Raw genomic sequence first — 27,048 nt, forward strand, 5'->3', positions numbered from 1 at the left:
AGGACTCAAGAGATAGTTTAGATGTCTCTGCTCTGGATGGGGTTACACTCCCCCTGAAAGATCAGGTATGTAATTTGGCAGTGCTCCTGGATCCCAAAATCGCTCTGGTTTTTCAGACTGAGGCAGTGGCCAGGAGTGCCTTTATCAGCTTCGGCTTATAGGCCAGCTATGTCCATTTCTGAAGGTAAATGACCTTAAAACAGTGGTACTTACGCTGGTAGCCTCCAGACTTAACAACTAATGCACTCTATGTGGGGCTGCCTTTGTATGTAGTCCAGAAACTACAAGTGGTACAGAATGCAGCAGCCAGACTGGTCTCTGTGTCAACCCAAAGGGACCATATAACACCGATTTTAAAATAATTCCACTGGCTGCCAATAGGTTTCCGAACCAAATACAAAGTGCTGGTTCTTACCAATAAAGCCCTTAATGGCTTGTCCAGGGTACTTAAGAGAGCGCCTTCTCTGTCATGAACCCTGTCGCCAAGATCAGGTTTCTGCCAACTTGTTTGGTGGTAACTCATGACCAGGCCTTCTCTCTGGCTGCCCCAGGGCTCTGGAATACACTCCCTCATGAAATAGGTGCATTGCCTTCTCTGCCTGCTTTTAGGAAGAACCTCAACATACCTGTTTTTCCAGGCTTTTAACTGAAATTTATTTTTTTTTTAAAAATATGTTTTTATCTTTTGAGATTGTTTTTTTACTTGTTTTGTGAATTTTAACTGTTTTCTATTTTACATTCGCTATGTTTTAACTTTTATGTCTAGAGATGTCTATATCAGCTGGTATAGAAACAATTATTCTTAATTAATTAATTAATTAATTAATCTCATCATGTCAACTATTGAGTTTCATGTATTTGCTTTCAAATAAGTAGGATCAAGATTGCAGCCATGCAACCCATATGCATGTTTGCTCAGAAGTAATTGGACACAAGTGAGTGTATTTAGGATTATTGTAGGCTGGTCTTGAGCCTGCCTGTGACTGATCCTATGTAAGGTAAAGGTAAAGTGTGCCATCAAGTCAGTGTGGACTCCTGGTGCCCACAGAGCCCTTTGGTTTTCTTTGGTAGAATACAGGAGGGGTTTACTATTGCCTCCTCCCGTACAGTGTGAGATGATGCCTTTCAGCATCTTCATATCTCTGCTGCCTAATATAGTAGTAGTAGTGGGGATTTGAACCGGCAACCTTCTGCTTGTAAGTCAAGCATTTCCCTGCTGTGTCTATTTAGGGTTGCCTAAATCCATCAGAATCACTTTTCTTGCAACATGAGAAAAGACCCTGGATCTCTCATAGGAAAGGAGAAACTACTGCATTTGTCGAGATGGAAAAGTCCTTGACTTTTCTTTGGGCAAACTCCCTTGACCCCTTTATTTGCTCTCTCTGCCTCAAACAGTTTCCGGACAGGACTGCCCATATGGGTACTGAGCGCTGGAAAAAGCTTTGGCGGGCTCGCACAGTGGAAATACTTCATGCTATACGATCTGAAGCAGATTTACTCCGAAGGAAGCTCCACTGAGTCCGATGAGGACGTACAGTTTGATAACGTCTGCGTATGGTTAACTGAAAGAATTCTCTTCGACTCCAGGCCTGCGCACACTTAGTTGAGAGCCAGTTCCCCTGGATTGAGGGAGACAGACTTCCTTCTTTCCGTTTCGTGTCAAGATGCACGGGGTCGGGGCGGGGGCACCCCCGCTGACACAGAGCTTTTTACTTTAGGGCGACGACGCAGGAAGCGGTCGCGCCCCCAGAACGAGGAGGAGTTTGGGAAGCCGAAGAGCTCAGTCAGTTTGCTTATTTGCTTTGGACGGAGGACTGGTCTACAGGGGCTCAGAAGCGCAGGCACTCCTCCGCAGGCGCACTTGTCCGGCGAAGGATGAGAGAGCGGGGCGGCGCTTGGCAAAGGTGGGCGCGACGGCCTGAAGCTAGCGACGAATGGCCGCGGCAGCGTGGCGAAGCGCGCGTGGAGCGTGAAAGCGGCCAACGCAGGCTTGCTCGCTGCTTGGGAGGGAGCTGGCGGGGGCGTAGGGGTCTCGGTCGCTGCGCTGACTGAGGCTAGAGAAGGAGGAGGTATGTCGCTGCTGCTCGGCCAGGCAACGGGTCGTTTCCCCTGTTGAAGGGGTCGTTTCCCCTTTTCCTCAGGACTGCCGTCAAGGACAGGCTTTGGTGCTCCCAAAGGTATGGAATTGGAGGAGGCTGGACAATGTATATATGAAGCGACATCTCTTTGGTAGAGAACTCCTCGGGCTCTGCCACAGAGTCCCTATTTGGGACCATGGTCCAGTCCTTTCACTATCTTCTACTTGCAGGTTGGCTGGGAGGGGGAGCAGATATATTAACTGTTATAGTAATAATAGTAATAATTAAAACTTTATTTGTTAGCTTCCCCATAACAAATTGTTCTCTGAGCATCTCACAACATGGATATAATCTCTGGAAGGAACATATGAAATGACCCCAAATAAATTTCAAAAATTTCAGCCCCCAGCTTGGATGGCTTTAAAAGGGGCTTAGACAGATTCATGGAGGAAAGGTCTATCAATGGCTACTAGTCTGGTGGCTGTGGGCCATCTCCAGCCTCAGAGGCACGATGCCTCTGTTGCGAGAAAACCCTCTGGAATCTAGCCTTCCTGTTTGATTCAGCCACTTGCGTTCATCCTTCTATCACATGGATAGAGAATGGGGCATCTTACCAGAACCAAAGAGGATTAGACCAAATTCCCGCAGTTATACTTGTTGCCTGACTGAATGAAGTCAAATGCAGCAAGGGTGCGATGCCTTTAAAAAAAAAAAAAAAAAAAGCTTTTCATGTCATGAAAGGCACAAGCACAGTCAGAGAACATCTGGCTGATACTGCGTACTTCCAAGCCATACAGTTGGCTATCTTTTATAGGTTTCAAACATACAAGCATATCAATAAAGCAATTAACACATGTTATTTGTTATTAAACATACATATTCCAGAGGTGTCACCTAGAGCCTGGGAAGATGAGTTACTACCTGGTTTTTCTGACAACTTTAATCCCTGTTGTATCTCCTCTACCAGCAAGATCCTCTTTCTGCTGACTGAGGAAGTTGGCTAATGGCCTGTGTTTGACAGGTCCTGGTACCTGTTATCTCTAGTGGGCTTCTCACCTCCCATTCTTGAGAGGGGCCCAAGCTCTTGGCTTTGGCCTCTGTTACCAAGAGGCTTCTCAATTCTGAGCAATTCTTATTTCAGTCCTGCTGGCTTTATATTCTGTTAGGGATCTGAACCAAACTACTTTGAATTATACTTTGATACACACTTTTATATACTTATTTGTAGGCCTGGATTAATCAATCCTTTATCACCTCTGAGTACCAGTTGCAGGGAAGCAACAGCAGGCGAGAGGGCATGCCCTCAGCTCCTGCCTGTGGGCTCCCCAGAGGCATCTGGTGGGCCACTGTGCGAAACAGGATGTTGGACTAAATAGGTCTTGGGCCTGATACAGCAGGGCTGTTCTTATGTTCTTAAATTGCTTTTCCTTCACCATTGTGAGAAAAAGCTTGGTTTTACTATCTTCTGTTTGCGGGTGGGCTGGGAGGGGGAGCAGACATAATAATAATAATAATAATGACAAAGATAATGATGATAATAATAATTAATAAATAATATTTATTTGTTAGCTGCCCCATAACAAATTGTTCTCTGGGTGTCTCATAACATGGATATAATCTCTAGAAGGAACATATGAAATGATTCCAAATAAATTGCCTTTCCCTCATAATCATGAGGAAGAGCTTGGTTTTGAAAGGGCTGAATGAAGTAAAAATAGGTTTTCAGATTTCTGAGCATGTTTAAAGTGCCTTTCCCACACTGAGTGGAGAGACTTTTCAGCTTCAGGTGGCTACTTGAAATACCTGGTTTTGTGGTAGCAAGCATGACTTTTCTCGTTAGGTCCGCCCTGGTTGTATATGAATGGGAGACTAAACGTGTGAGCACTGTAAGATATTCCCCTGAGGGGATGGAGCCGCTCTGGGAAGAGCATCTAGGTTCCAAGTTCCCTCCCTGGCATCTCCAAGATAGGGCTGAGAGAGATTCCTGCCTGCAACCTTGGAGAAGCCGCTGCCAGTCTGGGTAGACAACACTGAGCTAGATGGACCAATGGTCTGACTCAGTATATGGTAGCTTCCTATGTTCCTAATGTAGTAGGGCTTTTCCTTCTTTGTGGGAGGGAGGGGTACTGATCTTGCCTCTGGAGAAAGTAAATTGAAGAATGGGCCCTTGGTACATGTGGTGTGCTTTTTCTCACCTTGAACTCTCTTTGTGAAGCTGTACATACCTGCTTGCGGGTCAGAGTGCATACCAAACATTTTGTCCCAGGAACAAGGCCTCCTGGTCAGACAAATGTACTTGTGGTCTGAGTCACAGTATGCATCTTTTTAGAAACCAGCTGCTAGCATTGGGAAATCTAGGTATAAGAGGTTTCCCATTGTCTGCCACCTAATAGTTTCAGCTATAGGTTCTAGGAATCGAACCTGGGACCTTCTGTTGTCACCAGGCTGTCCTCTTCTGCAACTGCACAAAGGTTACACTCAGGGGCACACCTAAGTAATTTTGGCACCCAGACCTGAAGGGCTTCAGATCTGCACAAGGCAGCCGAGAAGTTCCCCCCCCCCCAAAAAAAATTCACGTCAAACTCCTCACCACCACCAAGTCCATTGACCCAAATGGAGCAGGAAGAGGGGCACATAAGCATGTTTCAAGGAGAATATGGTCTTGCCTTGAAAACACGTTGCAATTGAAGGAAAATATGAATGGCCACCAGCCTACAACAAAGCATTGAATAACACTTTACTCTTGGTTTTAAACTGTTGCACTATTCCCTCACACTTTGCAACACTTTACCCTTTGCAAATCTCGTAGTCCCGAAAACACCCTGTAGAAGCAAAGGAAACAAAACAGTGGCAAGCGTTTGGTGTCGGGTCGGGTGGGGGGGATCGTGGTGTGTATTTGTACTGAACCAGCACAAAAAATACCTAACAAAAAGCGATACCACCCCCACCCCCCGACTCCCTGTGTTATCTGAATTCTGAGTTCTCTGCCTTCCAGAGTTCGTGACACAGTTTTTACTTTTAAGAGTAAAGCTACCTAAGAAGGAGGGAAAACACACCCTGGAATGCAGCCAAGGCAAAGTTCTAGATCTCTTATGGAAATTTGGCACAAAAGCACCCTTTTGTTCTGCACTTCCCCTGAGTAGCCACCACCACATCTGCATCTGGAATTCCCCAACTGTTTTTCTCTTGTGTATGTAAAGATACAAGTACATGTATTTCTTCCTTCATTGGGAGAAAGAGCTGCATAGGTGGGTTTTGGTTGAGGGGAACATGCTAGAGGGGGAAAGGTAAATAAATGCTTTGCCTTTCCCCATTTAAATCTCCCACTGCAGATTGCAGCCTTTGCAGCTGCTTTAGGTAAAAAGAAAAAAAAACTAAAACATATGACTGAATGGCATGTGTAGTTTGGCACTTATTCTAGCTGTATGCGTTGTTTGGTTATATAACCATAACAGGCTCTGCCAATAATATTGGTTGAAAGCAGCATCAGAAATTAATTCATTAAAAGTGAGCACCAGATCTCATTTCATCTATTCTTTGTTCCGGTGTTTACTTTTAGATGATTGGTTTTATAAGCTTTTATCATTTTGTAAATAATTTATCGGATTTATTGTTATAATTTTGTGATTGCCTGTAGTCAAACAAGCAAAACTGTTAGCTTACCTCTGTGTGCAGGCACTGTGCCCATTCAAGGAAGGATCATATCATTTGCTGGCTGGTCAATTGATTCAAAAATATCTTGTGGACAATTAACAGTAAACAGAATTTCCCCTTCCCTGATTATCAGAGTTGCTAGATGTTTCATTTCTGCTAATTTCCAAGTAAGAGGTGGTACATGGCCATTGGGAATGTACCTGCCCATTAGTGTCTACCTTGAGTAGTGAATGTTCTGTACCTCCTTTCTATGTGTGCAGCTTATTAGGTCATATTTCAAGGGTTTTTTAAATTAGGTTAGAAAAGGTCATACTGTGTAGCTAGTTTTTTTCTTTTCTTTTGTGATGGGGAAAGAGTAGAAGAGATATTTTATAGGTTTTGGTACCCAAACGACGTTTCTAAAGTAAAGTGTAAGCATAATTCAGCAAGTCTTCAGATATTCCTTAACACAGGAAAGTATGAGTACCCTTCTATTACACAGAGGAACAGAGTGACCCGCACACATTCAACACGCTTTTAGCAAGTATAATAAATACATAACAGGTTGGAAGAGCCGGTTAGCTCAAACAGGGCAGCTGTGACTAAATAGTTACAGCCAACTATTCTTAATGAATTCTCAATGATTTCTGAAAATTTAGTCCTCCTAACTTTTTGTAGATCAACTTGCTATCTAGAAAGGATATGATATAAAGCTAAACATTTGACAGCCAAACTTTACTAGACTTCTTATTTAATTAATAAATATTTACCCTGCTTTCTAAATTTTTTTTAAAGTTACCCAATGTGGCTTACAAGATATTTTATATTTATTTATTCAGTTTCTATACCGCCCTTCCAAAAATAGCTCAGGGCAGTTTACACAGAGAAATAATAAATAAATAAAATGGATCCCTGTCCCCAAAGGGCTCACAATCTAAAAATTGTGAGATATCTAAAAATATAAAAGATATCTAAAAATATAAACATGGACAGCAATCACTGAATGCATAATTAAATCAAAACAAAACATAAAAATGTAAAAGACAAAACTTATACATAATACAACTCTTAGCTTTTAAATATATAGAAATAGAGTAAAACCTTCAAGACACAGCAAACACACTGAGCATCAAAGTCCTGTTTAAACAAATGTTTAAGTACCCACTTGAATCTGAGACAAGAAGAAGCTCAACTGGTCTCCTCCCAAGAGGGCATTCCATAAATTCGCACCACCTTTGGAAAGGCTCCTGGTACTGCATAATCATTTTCAGTTCAAATGGTTAATTTTTCACTTCTTGCTCTTTTCCTTCAAGAAATGCCCAGAATACAAAGTGTTTCTGAAATAGCTAGTGGCACCATTCAGATATTGCAAAGGGTTGTGAGCTGGGAGTGGTTACGCATGAGTGTTGTGTCCTGAGTGGTGTTTCCTACTTAGACTATAATGGGGATTTCCTGATGGACAATGCGAGACAAATGCTAATAGCAGAGGAGAAAGTGAGGAAAGGAGATGATTGGTGAGTCCAGTTAAATTCAGTGCCAAAAACCCTCACTGACAAGATGTGCATCATTATGATTCTGTAACACTGTACCCCAGGTCTGCTGCAGAGTCGGAACGCAGCCAGCCCCAATGCTGTTAAGAATGGGCTGTAGTACTAGCTGTGCTGTCACATTTCCCCCCTCTGCTACAATTGCCAGACTGGCATTCTGATTCAGCAGCAGTCCTGAGACAGAGCCCACAGCATGTGGCCCCTAGAATGAGAAATCTATCAATTCCTGCTCCTGATGGCTGCCAGGCTGCTTAAGCTTAGCACTGTGGTGTTGGGCAGTAAAAGGAATCAAAATGACAAAACTTCTAAAATGAGAACACCAACCCAACAAAATCGGCATTGTGAAATAATGTAGACGTGCTTGATTGAGCTGAAAATGCAATTCCCTTTTAATAAGAGAGAAAATGGAAATTATACATTTTAAAGCCATGATTTTATGAGCTTGTGAAACTAAAAGTGGGTGTCCAGCTAATGAACGGTATTATAAGACTTGTTATAAACCCCTCTGTTCCTTTCACTACATTATATTGCATAAGGTAAAGATGCATCTGCTGACAGTTGATGAGACAGCCTAATGGCTGATTTTGTGTTTCCTTAGTTTTTGTGTTTTAAGTGTCCAGACTTTATGCCTTCAATTTCCGTTTAGTGGCATGTTTTCTCCAATGAATGTTGTTGTAAGTTGCAATTGAAAAAGGACAACTCTTGTCAAATTCTGCTTCCATGAAAGTATGGAAGAAACCTCAAATTCTGTTTGCAGTTAAGCAAAACAGAGTTACCTTAATTGGCATTTCAGCTTGTTATAAATGAGTGAGGAACTACAGATGATAATAGAAGATTGAAACTTGTTCCTTTTGGTTATTTCCTGTTAAACATTGCACCATATCCTGATATTGTACAATATGTTTATATATAAAGGATACATTTTCAGAAGAGCTTGTCCTTCAGAACCAGGAACAAGAAGGATTCAGCATAGCTTGAAATCATTACCCAAGCCCACCACTGTGGAGGAAAGCGGGGCAGGGGGGGAAGGCACACCTTGGTGACTGGACTCTCCGCTGTTGCCCCTGGTCCCACCAGCCATTACTGATCTGTATGAAGGGTCTGGGGTGGATTTATGGGGTTTTGTTGTTGTTATTTTGATTGTGTAATCTCATTTAAACCTTAACCAAAAAAACACTATAAGATAATAATGTCCAGGGCGGTGCAGAAGCACAGCCACAGAAGAGGGGAAGGTCATACATCACTACATATTAAAGGCTTGGTGAAATGAGCATGTTTTCATCAGGTAGCAGCTAGTGAAACTCCAAAAGTGAGGGTGACAAATGGGCTTCATGGGGCAGGGAGTTCCAAAGGTGACAAACCACAATCAAAAAGCTCCTGCCATGTATCCATGCTAGTGAGACTTTTAATGGCAGAGGAATGTGGAGCAGGGCCTCAGTTGAATGAAGTGGATAGACAGTTTTCAGGTAGGGCAAGATGGCTCTTCAAATAACCTGATCCCAAATAAAGTTAGTAAGTTCTGAACTGGTGAAATTGAAGGACGTCTGACATGTATATGTTTCTTCATTCTTCAGATAATCCTTTGTAAAGAGAGTTCAGTTATGTCAGAAAAGAAAGTTGCTCAATAACTATGAGCAATAGTCAACTTTTCTACTTCTGTAAATGTGCTGGAGAATTTCCAAACTGTGACTTGGAACAGACTCGGCTTTTTAAATTATTTATTTAAAGCATTTTTTTAAAGCAACAAACTGAAAAATTCACTGCAAACAAAGAGAAAATTGTGCCAGTGGAACAGTTTAAGTTTGGGCCATGAGCCTTTCTATCGCAGAGTTTAGGGAGGCAGTTTTAGTACCAGTGGGGAGTGAGAAAATGAGGTTTGGCTGGAGTCTATTGGACTGTCATCTGTGCATACTTGCTAGTATGTAAAAGAGGTTTCCCGGAAAGTACTTTTTGCCTGTCATTTCTGATGGGCACTCTGCCTAGTATATTAATAGTTTATGGTTGACCTCAAAAAGGAGGATTGTTTTTTCTCAGTTCCCCCCCATAAAGAATAGCAGCCTTTCACTCTGTCTGAAGCAGTAAGAATCTTATAAATATTCATTCTCGCTGTATCTTTGTAACCAGAAAAGGTAACTTCAGCATTCCTACTGGTTTAATTTATCTAATCTTCTGACATATTTATTTATTACATTTATGTGTCACCTGATATGTGTATCCCTAGGTGGTGTACATAATTTAAATACAACAAAAGTAAAATCAGAAAAACAATTTTAAAAGTTTTACAGAATTAAAAACAGTTTGAAATTAATTTTTACTAAGGGCCTGAGAAAGCAGGTGCATCCTGAAGGTCGGAGATGCTCTTCTTTTGACTGCATTCCAGAGCCCTGGAGCAACCATAGAGAAGGCCTGGTCCTGAGTCGCCACAAAATGACAAAGGACGCTTTCTCTTAAATTATTACTATTATTATTAATTATTATGATTACTAATTTTATTATTAATAATAGTTTTGAAACTTTTATATATCACTTTTCAGGTGAACTTCCCAAAGCAGTTTACAGAAAAGCTTAAATAAGGACCCATACATCAAACAACATGTTTAGATCTTTACACTTCACTTCAACATGGTGAGCTCTTTAGGCTCACTTCTTTCTCCTCTCTTCTCCTTGGAGCAAGATGGCCACTGGTTGCTCTGTGATGGGAGCTGGGGAAGGGAGGGGCCACTTCAGGTGGAACATGGGAGCTGGATGGTGGCAGCTTCCCAGTCTGTGTGTCTCTCTTCTCTCCTCTCCTCTGAACAAGACAGTCCGTTCATATACATGTAGTTTGCTCCTTTGTGTAATAAAGTCTCAAGCCTTCACTTTTCTATTTTTAATTTTTTTTTTTTAATGAAAGGCAACCTTGAAGCTTTATGATTTTTAAGAGAGAAGCAGAATGGGAGCAGGGAGGAGATGAGTGCTTTAATCCTTTCCTTGACAGTTTTTTTTCTGCTCAGCTCTTTGGTGGCCTTTTCTCCTGTAGGGTTCCAAATCCATGTTTGCAAGGGTAGTTTTTACACAACTGAAAGCCCACAGGGGAGAAATAGTTAGGTGGATATATTTGAAAGTAAATTGGCCAGTGGGTTTACTATGTGTGTCTGCACACACATCCCACCATTCCTCTGCTCAAATCACAGCCTCCCAGAGGTGACTCCAAGGGGTAGTGAGTGCTCCTCCGAAAATATTTCCCACTCCCCCATTCACCTGGGTGCTTTCCAGTTTAGCCGCTCAACAGTGGCAAAATGCTTCCATTCAGGCAAATCACATTCAAAACTTAAATGGTAAAGCGCCCAGCAGGGGGAGCAGTCCCCTGAAAACTAACAACCTGAAAAAATAGCAACCTTTTTACACTGGACATACAACGTTTTAGCAATAAATCGCAGGGATTAAATTTGAAACAAGGCATCGGAAATGTAAACGGCACCCTGCTGTCAGCGTAGGAACTGCGGTGTCACAACACAGGAAGTGTGGGAGCATACTTCAGAGATACACTGTGACCCTGTTGCAGGGTCTAATCTGGAAAGCGCCCAAGTGGGAACTTTACAGCAAAGTGTCAGTCATGGTATATAATGATCCTATACACTGAATTAATTTTTTTAAAAAGACCTCTGTTATTCAAAGAAGCCTTATTCACTCACTCTTCTACCCCAGAACATGCAGCAGAAGGCAGTGCATCCAGGTAGGTAGAGACTCCTCTAACCTCCCAGGAGCTTTTAGCTTCCTTCCTGACCAGGAACTAGGCTGGGTGAGACCATGTGTGCAGGTGGTTACAGAGTTATCTCCCTTGAAAATTTCAGCTGGCCTGATTCTCACATCTCTCACCACTCCTGTCTTTCCTGCCACATGGTCTTGGACAGGAAGAGGAAACTAGCCTGGAAAGCAGACTGAATGGTTTGGCTTAATCCCAAAACACAGCATTTTCTAAGAATTGGGCTCATTTTCTGAACAGATAATGATTAATCCCTAAGAATGAGGGACTTGGCTATCATGAGTATGGGGGTGGGGGGAAATGTCACATAATCCCAAAGAAAAAATATCAGTACAGGTATAGAAAAATAATGCAAGTGTCAAGGACACTGTTGTAAATAACATAAGAAAAGTCCTGATCATTACGAGTTGAGCTTTGGCTGCCACCTGGAACAAAATGGCGGCCATCATTTTCCACATATATCTCACAAAGTGTTGCTGCAGTGGGAAAATGTTAAATAAGAAAATGGTAGAGCATTACATTCTCTATAACAATGTGGTGTTGAATGTAGAATTCAATGGTTTTGCCTTAAAATGAAAATTTTCATGGAACACTACTTCATGGTAATACACAAAACACAAAGCAACAGCTGTAAAAATTGTACTCTCATTTAAAAACCTGGGTGAAGAGCCATGTCTTTACTTGTTTTCTAAAAACTGTGATAGAGGCTGAGGAGTGGATGCCAGCCAGAAGAGCATTCCAAAGCCTGGGGGCAATGACAGAGATGGCCCTTTCCGTGTGTACGACAACCAAGCCTCTCTCACCGTCTGAGCAGAGCCCCTTCTGATGATCTTGTCAAGCAGGCAGAAACCCTTGGGAGCAGACAGTCCTTCAGATATCCAGGGCCCAAACCATTGAGGGCTTTAAAAGTCAAAACCACCACCTTGAATTGGACCTGGAAACAAATTGGTAGCCAAAGCAACTCTTTCTGAATGGGTGTAATATGATCCCAACAGGCAGCTCCAGGTCATTCCAACAGGCAGCTCCTAGCTGCTGCATCTTGCGCTAGCTGCAGTTTCCAAAAATTCTTCAAGGGCAGCCCCACGTAAAGTGTGTTACAGTAATCCAGCTGTGATGTGACTAGGGCATGGGTAACTGTGGCCAGATCTGCCGCCTTGAGAAAGGGATGCAACTGGGGCACTAGCCGAAACTGTGCAAAAGTACCTCTGGCCACCGGCTCCACCTGAGCATCCAAAAAGCAGAGCTGGATCCATCAGTACTCCCAAAGTTGTGCACTTCCTCTTTCAAGGGGAAAGAGAACCCATTCAGAACCAGTCAAATCCCTTCATCCTGATTGGCTCTCCTACTGACTAACAGCACCTCCGTCTTGTCTAGGTTCAATCTCAGTTTACTAGTCCACATCTAGCCCATCATATCCTCCAGGCCCAGATTCAGGTCATCCACTGCCTCCCTAGGATCAGGTGATAAGGAGAGATAGAGCTGAGTGTTATCTGCATATTGCTAATAATTCAGTCCAAGTCCCCAGATGACTTCTCCTAGTGGTTTCATGTAGATGTTAAATAGCATGGGGGACAAAACTGAACCCTGTGGGACCCCACAAGTCAGTAGCCAAGGAGCTGAGTAGTAGTCCCTCAGCAGCACCTTCTGGACCCTCCCGCCAAAAAAGGACCAAAGCCGCTTGAAAGCAGGGCCTCCAATCCCCATCCTCAAGAGGTGGTCCAAAAGGATATCATAGTTGGTGGTATTGAACACTGCTGAGAAGTCCAGCAGAACCAACAGGAACGTGCTTCCTCTGTGAAGCTCCCAGCATAGGTAATCCACTAGGGTGACCAAGGCAATTTCAGTCCCATATCCAGGATGGAAGCCATATTGAAAGGGATCTAGATAATCTGTTTTATCCAAGACCTTCTGCAGCTGAGTCTATCACCTTGCCCCAAAAGGGAAGGTTAGAAACAGATCTGTAATTGTGCAGGTTGGAGGGATTAAAGGAGAACTTTTTAAATGGTGATCTCACCACCGCCTCCTTGAGGCATGATGGCACTCTGCCTCCTTTAATGAAGCATTGATAATATCCTCCAAGCACTTGCCCATACCTTCCCTGGCAGATTTTATTAGCCGTGAAGGGCAGGGGGCCAAAGTGCATGACGCTGCCCAGGATCTTGTCCACATCCTCAGGCTGCACCAACTGAAAAGAATCCAACACAACAGGAACAGACAGTACCCGAGGCACATCTGCTACAATCCTGATGTCCAAAATGGCACGGATGCGAGTTACTTTATCTGCAAAGTGGCATGCAAACTGGTCACAGTAGGCTCCTCCCCACTTTGTAGGGAAGCAATAATTTTGCTACATGAAAAGGTTCCGCTGGCCTGCACTGAGCAGACACAATGGAGGTGGAGAAAAAATGTTTCTTTGCAACACTCCACCACCACAGAATAGTCCCAAAAATGGGTTCTAGTCCATGTTCGGTCAGATTCATCACAACTTCTTCCAGCATTGTTCCAGCCATTGATCAAATTGTTTCATTGCCCTAAACTCCTCAGAAAATCAAGGAGCAGCAGAACAGGCTCCACCTAACCAGAGAGGGTGTTTAGGAGTGATTGTGTCAATCGCCTGTCTCTGTGTTCCAGAGATTCACCAGGGCTTCGACAGATTTGCCAGCTCTGGACACTGGAAACTCCCCGAGGGCTGTATGGAAACTGAACAGACCCATAAGCCTCCGGGGGTGACCATTCTAATTGGTCTACCAGCCCTGCAGAGGGTAGATGAAGAAGTCAAGCTAAACCCCATCAGATAATGATCTGTCCATGACAAGGGAGTTGTATCAAACTGCCCCACCTCCAGATCATTTATTCCCTGGTCAGCAAAAACCAGATCCAAGGTATGTCCTGCCATGTGGGTAGGGCCCAATACCAATTGAGATAGGCCCATGGTGGCCATAAAGTCCTGAGCCTTCCCTACTGGGGGCGGTGCTCAGCATGGACATTGAAGTCCCCCAAGACAATAAGTCTGGGGGAACTGTTAATGAAACTGCCTGAAGGGTGTTTGGTCAGCACCCCCAGTTTGGGTGAATGTGGGGAATTTAGCTCAAAAGGAGAGACAGTTCCAATCAGCCTTAATTTGTGCAAGCTTATGAACTCAAGAAAATTGGCTTGAGAGAGAGGTTTTAATTAACTAACAGGGTTTATTGTAAGAAAAATACATGAAAGCAATAAGACTAGGTTACTAGGCAGTCCTAGCATAAAAGTGATACAAATATGTTAAAAAAAAGTTATTGTAAGACAGATTTAGCTTAAAGTTCCAAATTATGTGTAAATTCCCAGGCAGACTAGAAAAGTATTTTAAGATAGAGGGGCAAGATTTCAGAAATAAGAGAAAGGGAGAGGTTCAGCCCTGAAGAAGCCAGGCAAGAGGCTATATCACCTGACCTGAAGAGGAACACCAAGGTGGTCTGCTGGGTTTTCTGGTTACAGTCTGCTGGGGTCCAGAGTGAGAGTCACAAAGGAACACTGAGATGTTTCTCAGTGGGAGTCCCAGGTGTAAATACAGGAGGAAGCACACTGGGTCATGGAGTTAGGGATACTTATATCCCAAAATGTGCCTTGAGGGCACACTTTTTTTGTCCTGCTCTGATGAATAGGGGAGCCCAGACAACCTTTTTTTTTTTTTTAATAAAGACATTGTGTCTTAGTCCTTCCTGGATATGAATGTGTATGAATCACCTATGGCATTCAAGGGTGATTGTGAGGACAACTGGAGTGTGCAGGTGCATTGAAAGAATATTCTATGCTGGGACTGACTCTCCCAATAATTCTATCAACAGTCTCAATGGGCACACTTTCAAAGTTATATCACTTACTCATCCCTATTGTAAAGGAGGCTGCAAATAAGAAACTTGTCTTATCTGTCTTTTCTCCCTGGCCTGATGGCTAGGTATTGTCTCTCTTTGAGAGAGGAAGAAGGAAGTGCTGAAATGATCTTAGATGCCAGACACTTGCAGCAGCTAATCCTGGGAGTCTGCTTAGCTGGGCACCCCTCATAGAGAGTGTGAAGCTAATCCCCTTTCCAATTTATGGGACTTGCAGCCAATCTTAGGGCGACCAGTCCACTGCCAACTAAGCGACTCATCCCCATGTATAACATAGACTGGGAGCTCACATTGCGGTACAGCTCCTGAGCATAGCAAAAGTGCAATCTCTAAGCCTGGAAATGCAGTTGCAACCAAGGAGACTTCTGGGAGCGAGAAGAATAAGCTCAGCTGGTAACAGAATGCACTGCCACCCCTGAGACCACTATTGCCAGCTGAGGTAGGGAAACTGAAGTGCAGCAAGGTGGTCAGCACAGCAACAGAATCCAAAGCCTACCTCAGAGGCCCACCCTCAAGGACAAGCACTCGAAATCAGGAGATTGCCTAACCAGGCACCTGGAAAGGGGAAACGTCTCACAAGAGATGACTGCCACGCCCCTTCCTCACTCCTCACGGCAGGGCTGCTGAAAGATGAGGAAGCCTGGAGGACAAAGCTGAGAGAGACCAACTCCCGCCCCCCAGGTCATCCAACCATCGCACATACCAGGTCAGCATGCTCATCCACAATCAAATCATGGATGAGAGATGTTTTACCATTCACTGACCTGGCATTCAGCAGCAGCACCCTACTCCTTGATAGAGTGTTCCCAGAGCTCCCCGGGGCTGCAGGATTGTGAGAAGAGCCAGAAAAAGAAACAGACCTTAGTTGTGTGGAACATTTCCCCCTGTAATGGCCTGCCCAACTCCCACCGCCATATCTCCCTCTGCCTGCTACCTGCTAAATCACTGCCCCCAGACCCTCCTCAATCTTCCACTCTCTCGGACACATTCTTTAACTCAGCTACCTCAAATCCTATGTGTCCTCAGCACCAAGCCCAAATTCCCTTGACCATGCATAAAACCACAGCCATGAAGCAAGCTCTGCCCAGTGCCCAGGTATGCTCACACCAATCCCGGGCCTAGTGAAGCACTACAACTGCCCACCCCCAGAGGCTTATGAACTCATTCAGTTTCCAGACAGCCCTTGTGGAGTTGAAGGAGGGGGAGATAATTTAAATAAGTCCTCCTAGATGTGGCAAGCCCAGAGAAAGACTCCCTCTCACAAGTCCTCACCTTGCCCTCTCCCCACACCTTAAATAGTCATAAGAAAAGCCCTGCTGGATCAGGCCCAAGGCCTATCTAGTCCAGCATCCTGTTTCACACAGTGGTCCACCAGTTGCCTCTGGGAAGCTAAGGGCATGCCCTCTCTCCTACTACTGCTACTCCCCTGCAACTGGTATTTAGAAGCATCTTGCCTCTGATGCTGGAGGTGGCCTATAGACACCCCCACTGTCAGCCCAGAGGGGATATAGTAGCCCCACAAATGTCAAACATGCCACTAAGAGCAATCCTGACCACACATTTCTAAATAGCCAACCCTAAGGAAAAAGCAATTCCAGGTGGCTGGTCTTAGTCTTTCCAAACAAGCTATTGCTGTTACACCGGGCTGCTGCTGTTGTCTGCACACCCAGTTGCAGCTGCTAACTGTCTCTTAATGCTCTTTGTTAGCCCACATTGTCAAACTTGCAGGGAATGTTCAAATGATCTTGGTGCGGGTTGGGGAGTGGAGGGCTCAATCTCCTCGCCACAAGGACAAGAGCCCTTGTGCTTTCACCCTTAGGCTTGCAGGAAGAGGACCTCTGGCATAAGCAGCTAATCACCTGGAGGGTGGAGGAGCAAAGACAAACAAGGCTCCACCCAGCAGAATATCTTCCTTCCCTTCCCTTCCCTTCCCTTTGATGGAACAGATTAGGATCAGTTCCATCAGCAAGAAGTATTGCAAATGTCAGCCACATCCAGCACAAGATATATAAAAAAGTTGGTGACTGTGGTTTACAGAAAGTCACAGTACAGAATCTTATTTATTTATTTTTATTTCTCTGTGTAAACTGTTTTGGTAACTTTTGTTGAAAAGCGGTATATAAATATTTGTTGTTGTCTCTTGTAAGTCATTGTCTATGCAATTGCACAACACAGCTGTCACCCTGTGAAATATATGCAAAAAATGATGGCCACCATGTTTCCAAGATGGTGGCCAAAGCTCAACTCATAATGATCAGTACTTTTAGTATGTTACTTACCGTATTTTACGGACTATAAGACGCTACGGACTATATGATGCACCTTAAATTTAATCCAGTTTTTGAGAGTTTTCCTTCTCTGAGCTTTCCTTCTGAGTTTTCCTTCTCTGAGCTTTCCTTCTGAGTTTTCCTTCTCTGAGCTTTCCTTCTGAGCTTTCCTTCTTTCCTTCTGAGTTTTCCTTCTCTGAGCTTTCCTTCTGAGCTTTCCTTCTTTCCTTCTGAGCTTTCCTTCTCTGAGCTTTCCTTCTGAGCTTTCCTTCTTTCCTTCTGAGCTTTCCTTCTCTGAGCTTTCCTTCTGAGCTTTCCTTCTTTCCTTCTGAGCTTTCCTTCTCTGAGCTTTCCTTCTCCTCTTGCCTCCATCTCCCCTTGCCTCCATCTCCCCTCCAAGCCCTTCCACCGCGCCCCGCGCTGTCCTTTTGCTTTCGTTCTCTTGCGGGGTGAGCAGCTGGTTGTTGTTCATCGCGGCCGCCAGCGGGCAGCAGCCTCCCTCACTGCAGGAGCATCGGAGCATCGGAACGGCAACCGGAGGGAGCCTGGGGAAGGGGGCGGTGAGCGGGCTGACTAGGACGCTCCCGGCAGGCCCCAGCGAGAGAGGAAGAGAGGTGGGAAGCGAATCCTCCCTGCTTGCCCTTCCTCATCCTCCCCCCCCCCTTTCCTGACAAGCCCAACTTCCAACTTCTCCCCAGAGTACAAGACGCACCTGAATTTGGGCGGTTGTTTTTCAAGGAAAAAAGTGCGTCTTATACTCCGTAAAATACGGTACAACCATGTCCTCAACATCTGCACCTATTTTAAAACCGGAATCCCCCCCACCCCCCGCTATTTAGCTTAGAATATTTTCCGAGTGAAATACAGTTTGCTGGTTAGTATCTATAAAGCCCATAATGGCTTGGGTCCAGGGAATTTAAGAGAGTGCCTCTAGAATGCACTCCCTGTTGAAATCAGAGCTTCTCTATCGCTGACTCTTTTTTTTTTTTTAAGACCCTTAAGACACACCTGTTTTCTTAGGCTTTAAATAAATTTATTTAAAATAGTCTGTTTTATATCATTAAATTTTAATCATTTTATCCTGGGTTATACTTGTGTTTTAACTTTGTACACTGCCTAGGGATGTACATGTCAGGAGATCTATAAGTATGATTTATATATAAATATAAATAAAATGACTGGTCTGCAGACAGATTTGCTTTTTGTCACAACAGGCATATCCAGCTTCATCAATAAGGTAAGTCAACTAACATTATGTACCGTAATTCTATCAGTATTTAATGTTCAGCAAAATCCTCACCAGGGCCGGCCCAAAGATTAGGGGCATCCCTGGCTAAGCCTGACTTTGGCGCCCCCTTTGCCGCAATGGGTGGGTGCCTGCCTCTGGTTACTCTTCATTTTTGTTCAGTTCAGTTCAGTTCAAAGTTTATTATGGTCTATGACCAACACAACAAGGGAAGCTCTTCACTTTAAAAAACCTGCCAAGGTTTAATTAATTTAAAAGAATTGTTTATTTTGCTGCTTCTGTGTGTTTTACCCGTGTATAGTTTTTATGTTTGTATTTTATATATTTTAAATTAGATTTGTTTCATATTTTTAGCTTAATATTTTAATTGTCATTTTTATTGTATGTTTTTTAACTTTTGTAAACCGCCTTGGGATTGTTTTTAACGAAAGGTGGTATATAAATTTAACAATAAAATAAATACATTTACATGCATTTGCCCTGTAAAATGTAGTTTTATCTCTTTATTTTATTCATCTATTTGTCACATTTATATACTGCTCTATACAAAATCTCAGGGTGGTATACATTCTTATCAAACCAAAACCTAAAAATCATGTAAATAATTTGTCCTCAGGAAATCCTGCTTCAGAATTTCTCTGCTGACAGCAAAACATAAAGGGCAAATTTGACGTTTCCTCATGTTGCTTAAGAAGTGGATGTTGAAGAACGGGAAGTAACTAACCATGCTGAGCTTCTCATACCTCTTGAGCACATTTCTCATCTCGCCTGTGGGGATAAAGCAGCTGTTGCCATTGGTTCAAAACAGCTAAATTCTTCTTGTGGATTTTTGCAAACGTGCTCCAAAAGCAAACAGTGCAGGTCAGTTTTACAAGCTGAGCAATACACAGGGCTTTTCCTTCTGTGATTTCTCCAATGCTGTTCCCCATATGGTAAAGAATGCTTTCAACCCTGTCTAGACCTATAGATATGGGAGCACAGCCTCTCTAAACATTCTCCTTGACTTGCATTTCTGATGATGAAGCCTCCTCCCTTGTGCCAAGTAGAAGGACAACAGTGTCCTTCACTACAAAATAGCTTGCAACTTTGAAGCACAAAGCTGCAGCTAAACCCAAATACACTGTCCTCCCCCTGGCATTGTTCAGAGATGACTGTACGTCTAAGAAAGTACAGTCCTTCTCAATGCTTTCATTATAGAGCTCTATGGGGGAAGTCCCGAGAAGGACTACACTTCCCACTGCTCCGTACATGCCTTCCAGAATGATCCTGGGGCTTGAAAGGGCTCAATTTAAAGGTGTGGGGGTGGGTGGGAGGGAGGATGTAGAACCCAGAGAAGAGAGTTGTGATATGCATGGACAAGATAGTCGAGTTGAATCAGGAATATTAATAGTTTAATAAGATAGATGTTGTTTAAAGAGAAGCAAGTGCCTTCAGCGCTCTTGCTGCTGGCTGTTTGTTAGCCCCGCCTCTATTCCAGGACTGGAATAAAAGTAACTAAAGCACCACTCAAAAGCTGGCCTGGATCAAGGAACGAATTGTCCAAAAACACCACAGGGGGCAATGCTGAGAAAAGTGTTGTACTGTGTAGAGGTCAATACAGTCGGAAATGACTCTCACATTGAATTGAATTTATTTATTTATTTATTTACATTTCTATCCCACTCTTCCTCCAAGGAGCCTAGAGTGGTGTACATGGTTATGTTTATCCTCACAACAACTCTGTGAGGTAGGTTAGGCTGAGAGATACAGGATTGGCCCAGAGTCAGCCTGTGAGCTTCATGGCTGCATGGGGATTTGAACTCAGGTCTTCCCGGTCCTAGTCCAACACTCTGACCACTTCACCATGCTGGCTCTAAAGTGTTTTGTTGTGGGTTTTTTTTGCCAAAGTGAAGATCACTGGGATAGAAGTAGGTATCCTCTGTGGAATGCTGCAGTTCAATGTGACTACTTCATGTGATGCTAGCCTTACTTATGTGATGCTAAATGCTGAAGACACATTTATTCACCCAGGCTTTTAATTAGATTTATGGTTTTAAATTTTAATGCTGGTTTTAAATGATTTTAATGTTACTGTTTTTAATGTTTAAAATGATTTAGTTTTGATTTTAACTGTTAAATTGATTTTAATTGTTTTTATTTATTGTAAACCACCCTGAGCCATTTTGGAGGAGTGGTATATAAATCAAATAAATAAATAAATAAATAAATAAATATTTGTGATCGTTATTTTACAGAAAGACTTAAGTGGGCCCATAACCATATCCACAGAAAAGTGATTAGAAATCATATTGACTAGCTGTCATTGTCAGATTAGTAGTGGACTAAAGGCAGCTGCTCTTTTTACTTTGTGGTGAGAGTCCACATACTGAAAACTCTATTGCTTAAAAATACAATAAAAGTTTCTAGTCACACACAAAAAGGATAATTAGTTGTGCAGATAACCTCAGAAAAACAGTCTGTGTGAGATGCTGGCAGTCTATACTGTTAATGTTGCAATTTAGTTATTTGGTATCAATAATTTATGGGATTGGCCTATTCATTAATTATTGACCAAGGGCTTTTCCCCTTCCCTCTCCATGAAATATTTTTATGGGATTGCTTGCAGGGATTTGGTTCCACAACAGTTTACACATATTGAGTATGAAAATGATTATGCTGAAGGGTTCAAAAATTCCTTCTCTGGTTTTCAGCCAACGATTTCAGCTATATTATTTGCAAATGATTATTATTATTTTTTTAGATTGAACTGGCTGCTTTAATACGTCCACTGCATAGTGTTCTCTGCAGAACATCTTATGCCCACTGCATTGTTTATAGCTTTCTCGTAGGAGCTGCTTTCTCTCAGTTCTTTCTATGATAGGCTCACAACCACACAGGCAGAACCAGTCCCAGGGATCCTTCTCTCAGAAACAGGCCCAGGAGAAAGCACTGTGTGATCAGCCCCACCATGGGCTGTGCGAGCCTACAGTTGTGCCATGGGAGGAACCCCCAGAAAAGTGGCTCCTACAGCAAAGCTATAACATGAAGGACAAATAAGATACTTTATTCTCTTCAGAACACTTTCTGTACCCACACATACAGGCATTTTGAGCAATGGCAGTCAAGATGGCCAGATAGTTATGTGCTCAGTCTAGAGAATAGTTTGTGCAAAGCCAGTTGATAGGTGCAAGCTTTATTTAGCCAGCGTGGTGCAGTAGTTAGAGTGTTGGGCTAGGACTGGGGAGACCCAAGTTCAAATCCCCATTCAGCCATGAAACTCACTGGGTGACTCTGGGCCAGTCGCATATCTCTCAGCCTAACCTACCTCACAGGGTTGTTGTGAGGATCAACATCACCATGTACACCACTCTGGGCTCCTTAGAGGAAGCGGGATATAAATGAAATAAATAAATAAATATTTGGGGGGGTTTCTCAAGGTAGCAGTCGTGTGCTTCAGGATGTCATCAGGCCTCTTCTTAAAGGCAATCTACTGGTGCTTTACTGATTTCCAATTAAACCTTCTTGTACACACAGCCAAAGAACACCAATTCACAGGGGCTCTTCCATACCAGATTTCCTCCTCTGCAACGCTGATACTGTTCATTTGTTTATTTCTAAAAATCCAGATGCTATTCCTTTTAAATTGTTGCTTTTCCATTGTTTCTGAAGTATTATCTTGTGCCCCCCCCCATTGCAAGGTTGCAAAGATGTTTAATTTATTTTTATTTCAGTCCATGACCAGCAGTGCTGTTTATTGCTTCAAACCCAATTTAAATGTGAAGCTTTCAAGTGTAACCTGACTAATGCTTTTGCTTACTGGTGTGGAGATGTCAGTGTAGTGGTTGGTGACTCTGTGTCACCTGCACCACCATTTCCTTCACTGTTGTCATCCCCCTCTGGTCAGTGAAACTGCCAGTTGAGTTGGAGGTGGGCTCCATGTCCATTTCACTGCTGCCTTGTCTGGTTTTGTGTTTTGGTTTTGTTGCTAACTGTGTAGTGAAATGGTGAACATCTGATTATTCAAATGCAGGGGGGAAGCGGTGGGAGCTGGTGGTCACCTTTATAATCTATTTGTGACCTTTCAGAGGGATCGGGGGGGGGGGCACTGTTGGAAGCATGGCATTGAACTAGATGGGCCTTGGTCTGTTCTAGCAAAGCACTTGTATTTAACCCAGTTCTCCGCAGCCCAACATGAAATGTATGAGAGAGCCTTTGTTCTTACAATGTTCTTTTTGTCCTTCCTCCAGGGCAAAGGCATGATGCATCATCATCATCATCACCACCATCTAATATTTTTCATTGGAATGTTGCTTGTCTACCGAAAAACAGTTGCAGATCCTCGATGTTCAGTGAAAGGCAAGTTTGCGAACTATGATGCATGCAGCCTCACTCAGGTTCCACCTCTGCCTGAAGATATAGTTATGCTCTCCCTAAACTTCAATTTCATCCAGGAAGTGAATGTTGCCTCCTTCCCATTGCTGGAGAGACTGCTTGTTTTGTCACTTGGAACACAGCAAGTCTCTCCTGTAACCATAGGAAATGAAACTTTTAGAAACTTGCCAAATCTTCAGCAACTTGATTTGGGTGGCAATAAAATCCTCCTGTTGAACCCAGATGCTTTTTTGGGCCTATCTGCATTGCGTGTACTTCGGCTATATTTTAATGGACTTAAGGAGTCCATTCTGGAGGAGGATTACCTTCGAGATTTGGTCTCTCTGGAATATCTGGATCTTGCTTACAATGAGATCACTAGGCTTCGTCCTCACCATTTGTTCTACAGCATGACATCCTTGGATATTCTGAACTTGAAATTAAACAGGATCAGGACCATATGTGAAGGAGATCTTGAGAGCTTTCAGGGGAAAGCTTTCAAAGTGTTAATTCTTGAGTCTAATCAGTTGTATACAGCAAATCCTGTGGACTGGACATCTTGTGGGAATCCTTTAAAAAACATTCTCATAGATACATTGATTGTTGATGGTAATGGCTGGGGTGTAGCTACAACACAGCAATTCTGCAAAGCTATTCAAGGAACACAACTTACAGCTTTAAGACTTGGACATCACACCATGGGCTCTTCATTTGGCTTCAATAACCTCAAGGATCCAGACAATAGTACATTTTCAGGTCTTGCTAACAGTGGCCTTCATATACTTAATATTTCACATGGTTATATTTTCTCTCTTAACCCATACGTATTTCAGTATCTTGGCATCTTGGAATTGCTTGATCTTAACAACAATAAGATTAATCGGATTCAAAAAACAGCATTTTTTGGTCTTTGGAACCTGAAATATCTAATCCTCTCCTACAATCTCCTGGGGGAACTTCTCGATGACACCTTCAAAGGACTTCATAATGTGCTTTCTATAGATTTGCAATATAATCATATTGGGGTGATTGGTGGGGCTCCATTCAAATACTTGCAAAAGCTTCAGGCACTAGACCTCAGGGATAATGCCCTAAAAAGAATTGAGTCACTTCCATATCTCATAAATGTTTTTTTAGGTGGCAACCGGCTGGTCTCTAAAGGACTTGACAAAATAAAGGCTATAAATACTACTTTCCTTGACTTGGGAGGAAACAGGTTGGAAGATCTGGGTGACCTCTATGAACTCCTCAGAATTCCGGATTTGCAAGGGATCATTTTAAACTACAATCGTTTATCTTACTGCTACAAACATAATGATATTTCAGAGAACAACCAGCTAACCTACTTGGATCTTGGGGAAAATATGTTGACGCTTGTATGGGCAAGAAATGCTTGCTTAGATGTCTTCAAGGCACTTTCCAAGCTTCAAGTCCTCCATCTTAATAATAACTATCTTAGTTTCCTTCCAGAAGGTATATTTGATGGCCTGGTATCACTGCAGAGGCTTAATTTGGCTTCTAACCTGTTGACTTACATTTCTCACAATGCCTTACCTACAAACCTGAAGAAGCTTGAATTGTCCTCAAACCAGCTGTTTTCTCCAAATCCTGACATCTTTGCAAATCTAGACTATCTGAATATTACCTATAATAAATTTTACTGTGATTGCCACTTAAGCAGCTTCATTCTGATGCTAAACCAAACAAACATCACCATAGCTGGATCACCAGAGGACATGTTTTGTTTTGGACCGCCTGAACTTGCTACTGTTCCCCTATATACACTTTCTGTTGATAACTGCTCTGAAGACAAACTCTTGGAGCCTCTGCAGTTATCACTCTTCATCTTGACTTGTGTTATTTTGACAGTGTTCCTAGCAGTAGTGATTGTGTTTACTCGCTTTAGGGGGACTTGTTTTGTTTGCTATAAGACTATTATAAAGATGTTCTTGAAGGAGCGTCCACCAGAGGTCAACAGAGAGACTTGTAGATATGATGCCTACCTGTGCTATAGCATCAGGGACTTTGAGTGGGTCCAAGATTCCTTGATAAAGCACCTGGACTCCCAGTATGCTGACAATAATAGGTTTGCACTCTGCTTTGAAGAGCGAGATTTCCTACCAGGGGAGGATCAAATTGTCAACATTCGTGATGCCATCTGGAATAGCAGGAAAACTATTTGCATTGTGACCAAGCAGTTTCTCAAGGATGGCTGGTGTGTGGAAGCTTTTAATTTTGCACAGAGTAGATACTTTTCTGACCTGAAAGATGTCCTCATTATGGTTGTTGCTGGATCACTTTCTCAGTATCAGCTAATGAAATACCAGCCAATTAGAGTTTTTCTGCAAAGAGGTCGGTACTACAGATGGCCTGAAGACCAACAAGATGTGGAATGGTTTTTAAGCTCGCTTTCTCACCAAATACTAAAGGAGAAGGAGGTCAAAAAGAAGCCTACATCATTGCAAACTGTAGAATTGCAAACTATAGCTATCTCGTAATGGAGAAGTTGGCAACCATTTCAATAGCATAAGAGAACAGGTTCTTCAAATAATTGAGGCAGTTCTTGGAATACACAGAACCCTAATATCTCCACATAAGCAAGGCACCAGAATTGCTCCATGAGCACTTGGGTGACCTTTGGGTTGTTCCCCTTGACTGCCAAGTGCAAGATTAAACAACCATGTCATGCTTGGTGGAAGTGACTGAGCTTTGGGCTGCAGAGATCAATATGCTCCCCTGGAGGGACCTTACACAAGCAGGTGTGTGGTTAAATGAAAGGGCTTCTGATCCTGTTAATTGTTTGTGCTCTTGTTGACTTAAGGATTATTAATAACTAGCCGACCCCACACAGAGCATCTGTGCCCTCTTTGGGGCCGGCGGTTACCTCTTCTCCCCCACCTTCTGCCCCAGACTCCACTTCCAGGCCCAGCTGCCTCTCCTCCCCACTGCCCCCCCTTTCTCCCCCCCCACTCTTGGGCCTTGCCTCCACAGCTGGGCTGGGCCCGCCGCTGCCTCTGGCCTCTGCGGCCTGGCCTATTGCTGCCGTGGCAACCGATCCTCCTGGGTGCGCCTGAGTCAATCAGGCCCGTCCGCTGCCCAGCCAATCAGCTGGGCGCTGGGACGCACATTCCAAAGCACACCCAGGAGAATTATATATATGTAGATTAACATCCCATTATGTTGCTTGGGAACCTGTTGCCAATTTCTAGCTTTTGTGGTTTCAGAGATTAAATTAAATTTATGAAGGTACTGTTTATTGAGTCAGAACATTGGTCTGTCGATGTGGTCTGTAATGGCAGTGGCTCTCCAGGGTTTGAGAAAAAAGACTTTCCAAACCCTACCTGGAGACTGAACCCTACCCAGGGGCTGAACTCGGGACATTTTGCATGCCAAGCAGGTGTTCTGCCACTGAGTTATGGCCCCTCTCCACATAGGATGCAACGACTAAATTTTCCATGATGCCCTTTTCAGCACGCAGCAGAACTGGCTACCCCTACTGATGCTTACTGTATAATCGTCTTATTGTACATATATAAAAATGAATATAGGTAGGTTTCTCACAAGCACAATGTCTTGTTCTACTGAAAGGCTACAGCTTTTGAGTGTCAACTGCCTTGAGGCCTGTTCTGTTTGAGATCTTGGTGGAATGCAGCAGAGTTCTGCATCTCCTGCTTTATTTAGTAAAGTAAAGTGTGCTGCCGAGTTGGTGTTGACTCCTGGTGACCACAGAGCCCTGTGGTTGTCTTTGGTAGAATACAGGAGGGGTTTACCTCTGCCGCCTCCCATGCTGTATGATATGACGCCTTTCAGCATCTTCCTATATTGCTGCTGCCCGGTATAGGTGTTTCCCATAGTCTGGGTAAGTCGTGTGTTCTGACAAATGATAAAAACCTGTGTAAACACCTATTGAAGCCAAGTTTTTCTGTAGTCTAACTTGGTATCTTAACAGATCTTACGGACATTTTTCACTTGTATATCTTAGCATCCCTGCAGTGATCACTTTGTTGATCCTAAGAGCTCACTGTTTTTCTCTTTTCCCAAACTTTTACTTAGTCTAGAAATCTCAATATGCACATGTCCCATGATGAAGCAAAAAGTGTACATTGGAAAAGTGCTAAACCTTTTAACATTCAGCACCAAACTTCTTAAAATGTGCTCAATTTTAAAAGTGGTTTTAATGTTAGAGCTGTGGTTTTTTGACTGTTTTGTTTATTTGCTATTTATACTGTGATAATTTGTAGATTTTTATACTTGGTAAAACTGTCAGTTTTTTCTAATGTTTACATTACAAATAAAAAAATTTAAGTGTTCCA

General features: G+C 43.1%; 1 protein-coding gene across 3 annotated transcripts; it reads left to right on the forward strand.

Annotated features, from left to right (window-relative positions):
• Positions 1-1,730: 1,730 nt before the first annotated feature.
• On the forward strand, positions 1,731-27,048 carry TLR5 (toll like receptor 5). Of its 3 annotated transcripts, XM_053308367.1 has the most exons (4): positions 1,731-2,177; positions 9,793-9,883; positions 19,002-19,246; positions 22,612-27,048. In XM_053308367.1, the coding sequence occupies exon 4, from the start codon at positions 22,621-22,623 to the stop codon at positions 25,231-25,233; it is 2,613 nt and encodes an 870-aa protein (XP_053164342.1). In that variant the 5' UTR covers positions 1,731-2,177; positions 9,793-9,883; positions 19,002-19,246; positions 22,612-22,620; the 3' UTR covers positions 25,234-27,048. The 3 variants fall into 3 exon arrangements, with proteins under 3 accessions (XP_053164342.1, XP_053164333.1, XP_053164352.1); XM_053308358.1 differs by lacking the exon at positions 9,793-9,883; XM_053308377.1 differs by lacking the exon at positions 9,793-9,883 and having other exon boundaries at positions 1,731-1,904.

The sequence above is a fragment of the Hemicordylus capensis genome, chromosome 1, assembly GCF_027244095.1.
Source record: "Hemicordylus capensis ecotype Gifberg chromosome 1, rHemCap1.1.pri, whole genome shotgun sequence".
Taxonomy (NCBI): Eukaryota; Metazoa; Chordata; class Lepidosauria; order Squamata; family Cordylidae; genus Hemicordylus; species Hemicordylus capensis.

Coding starts and splice junctions, on each gene's coding strand:
- TLR5 (XM_053308367.1), top strand. CDS start 22,621: ATGATGCATCATCATCATCATCACCACCATCTAATATTTTTCATTGGA.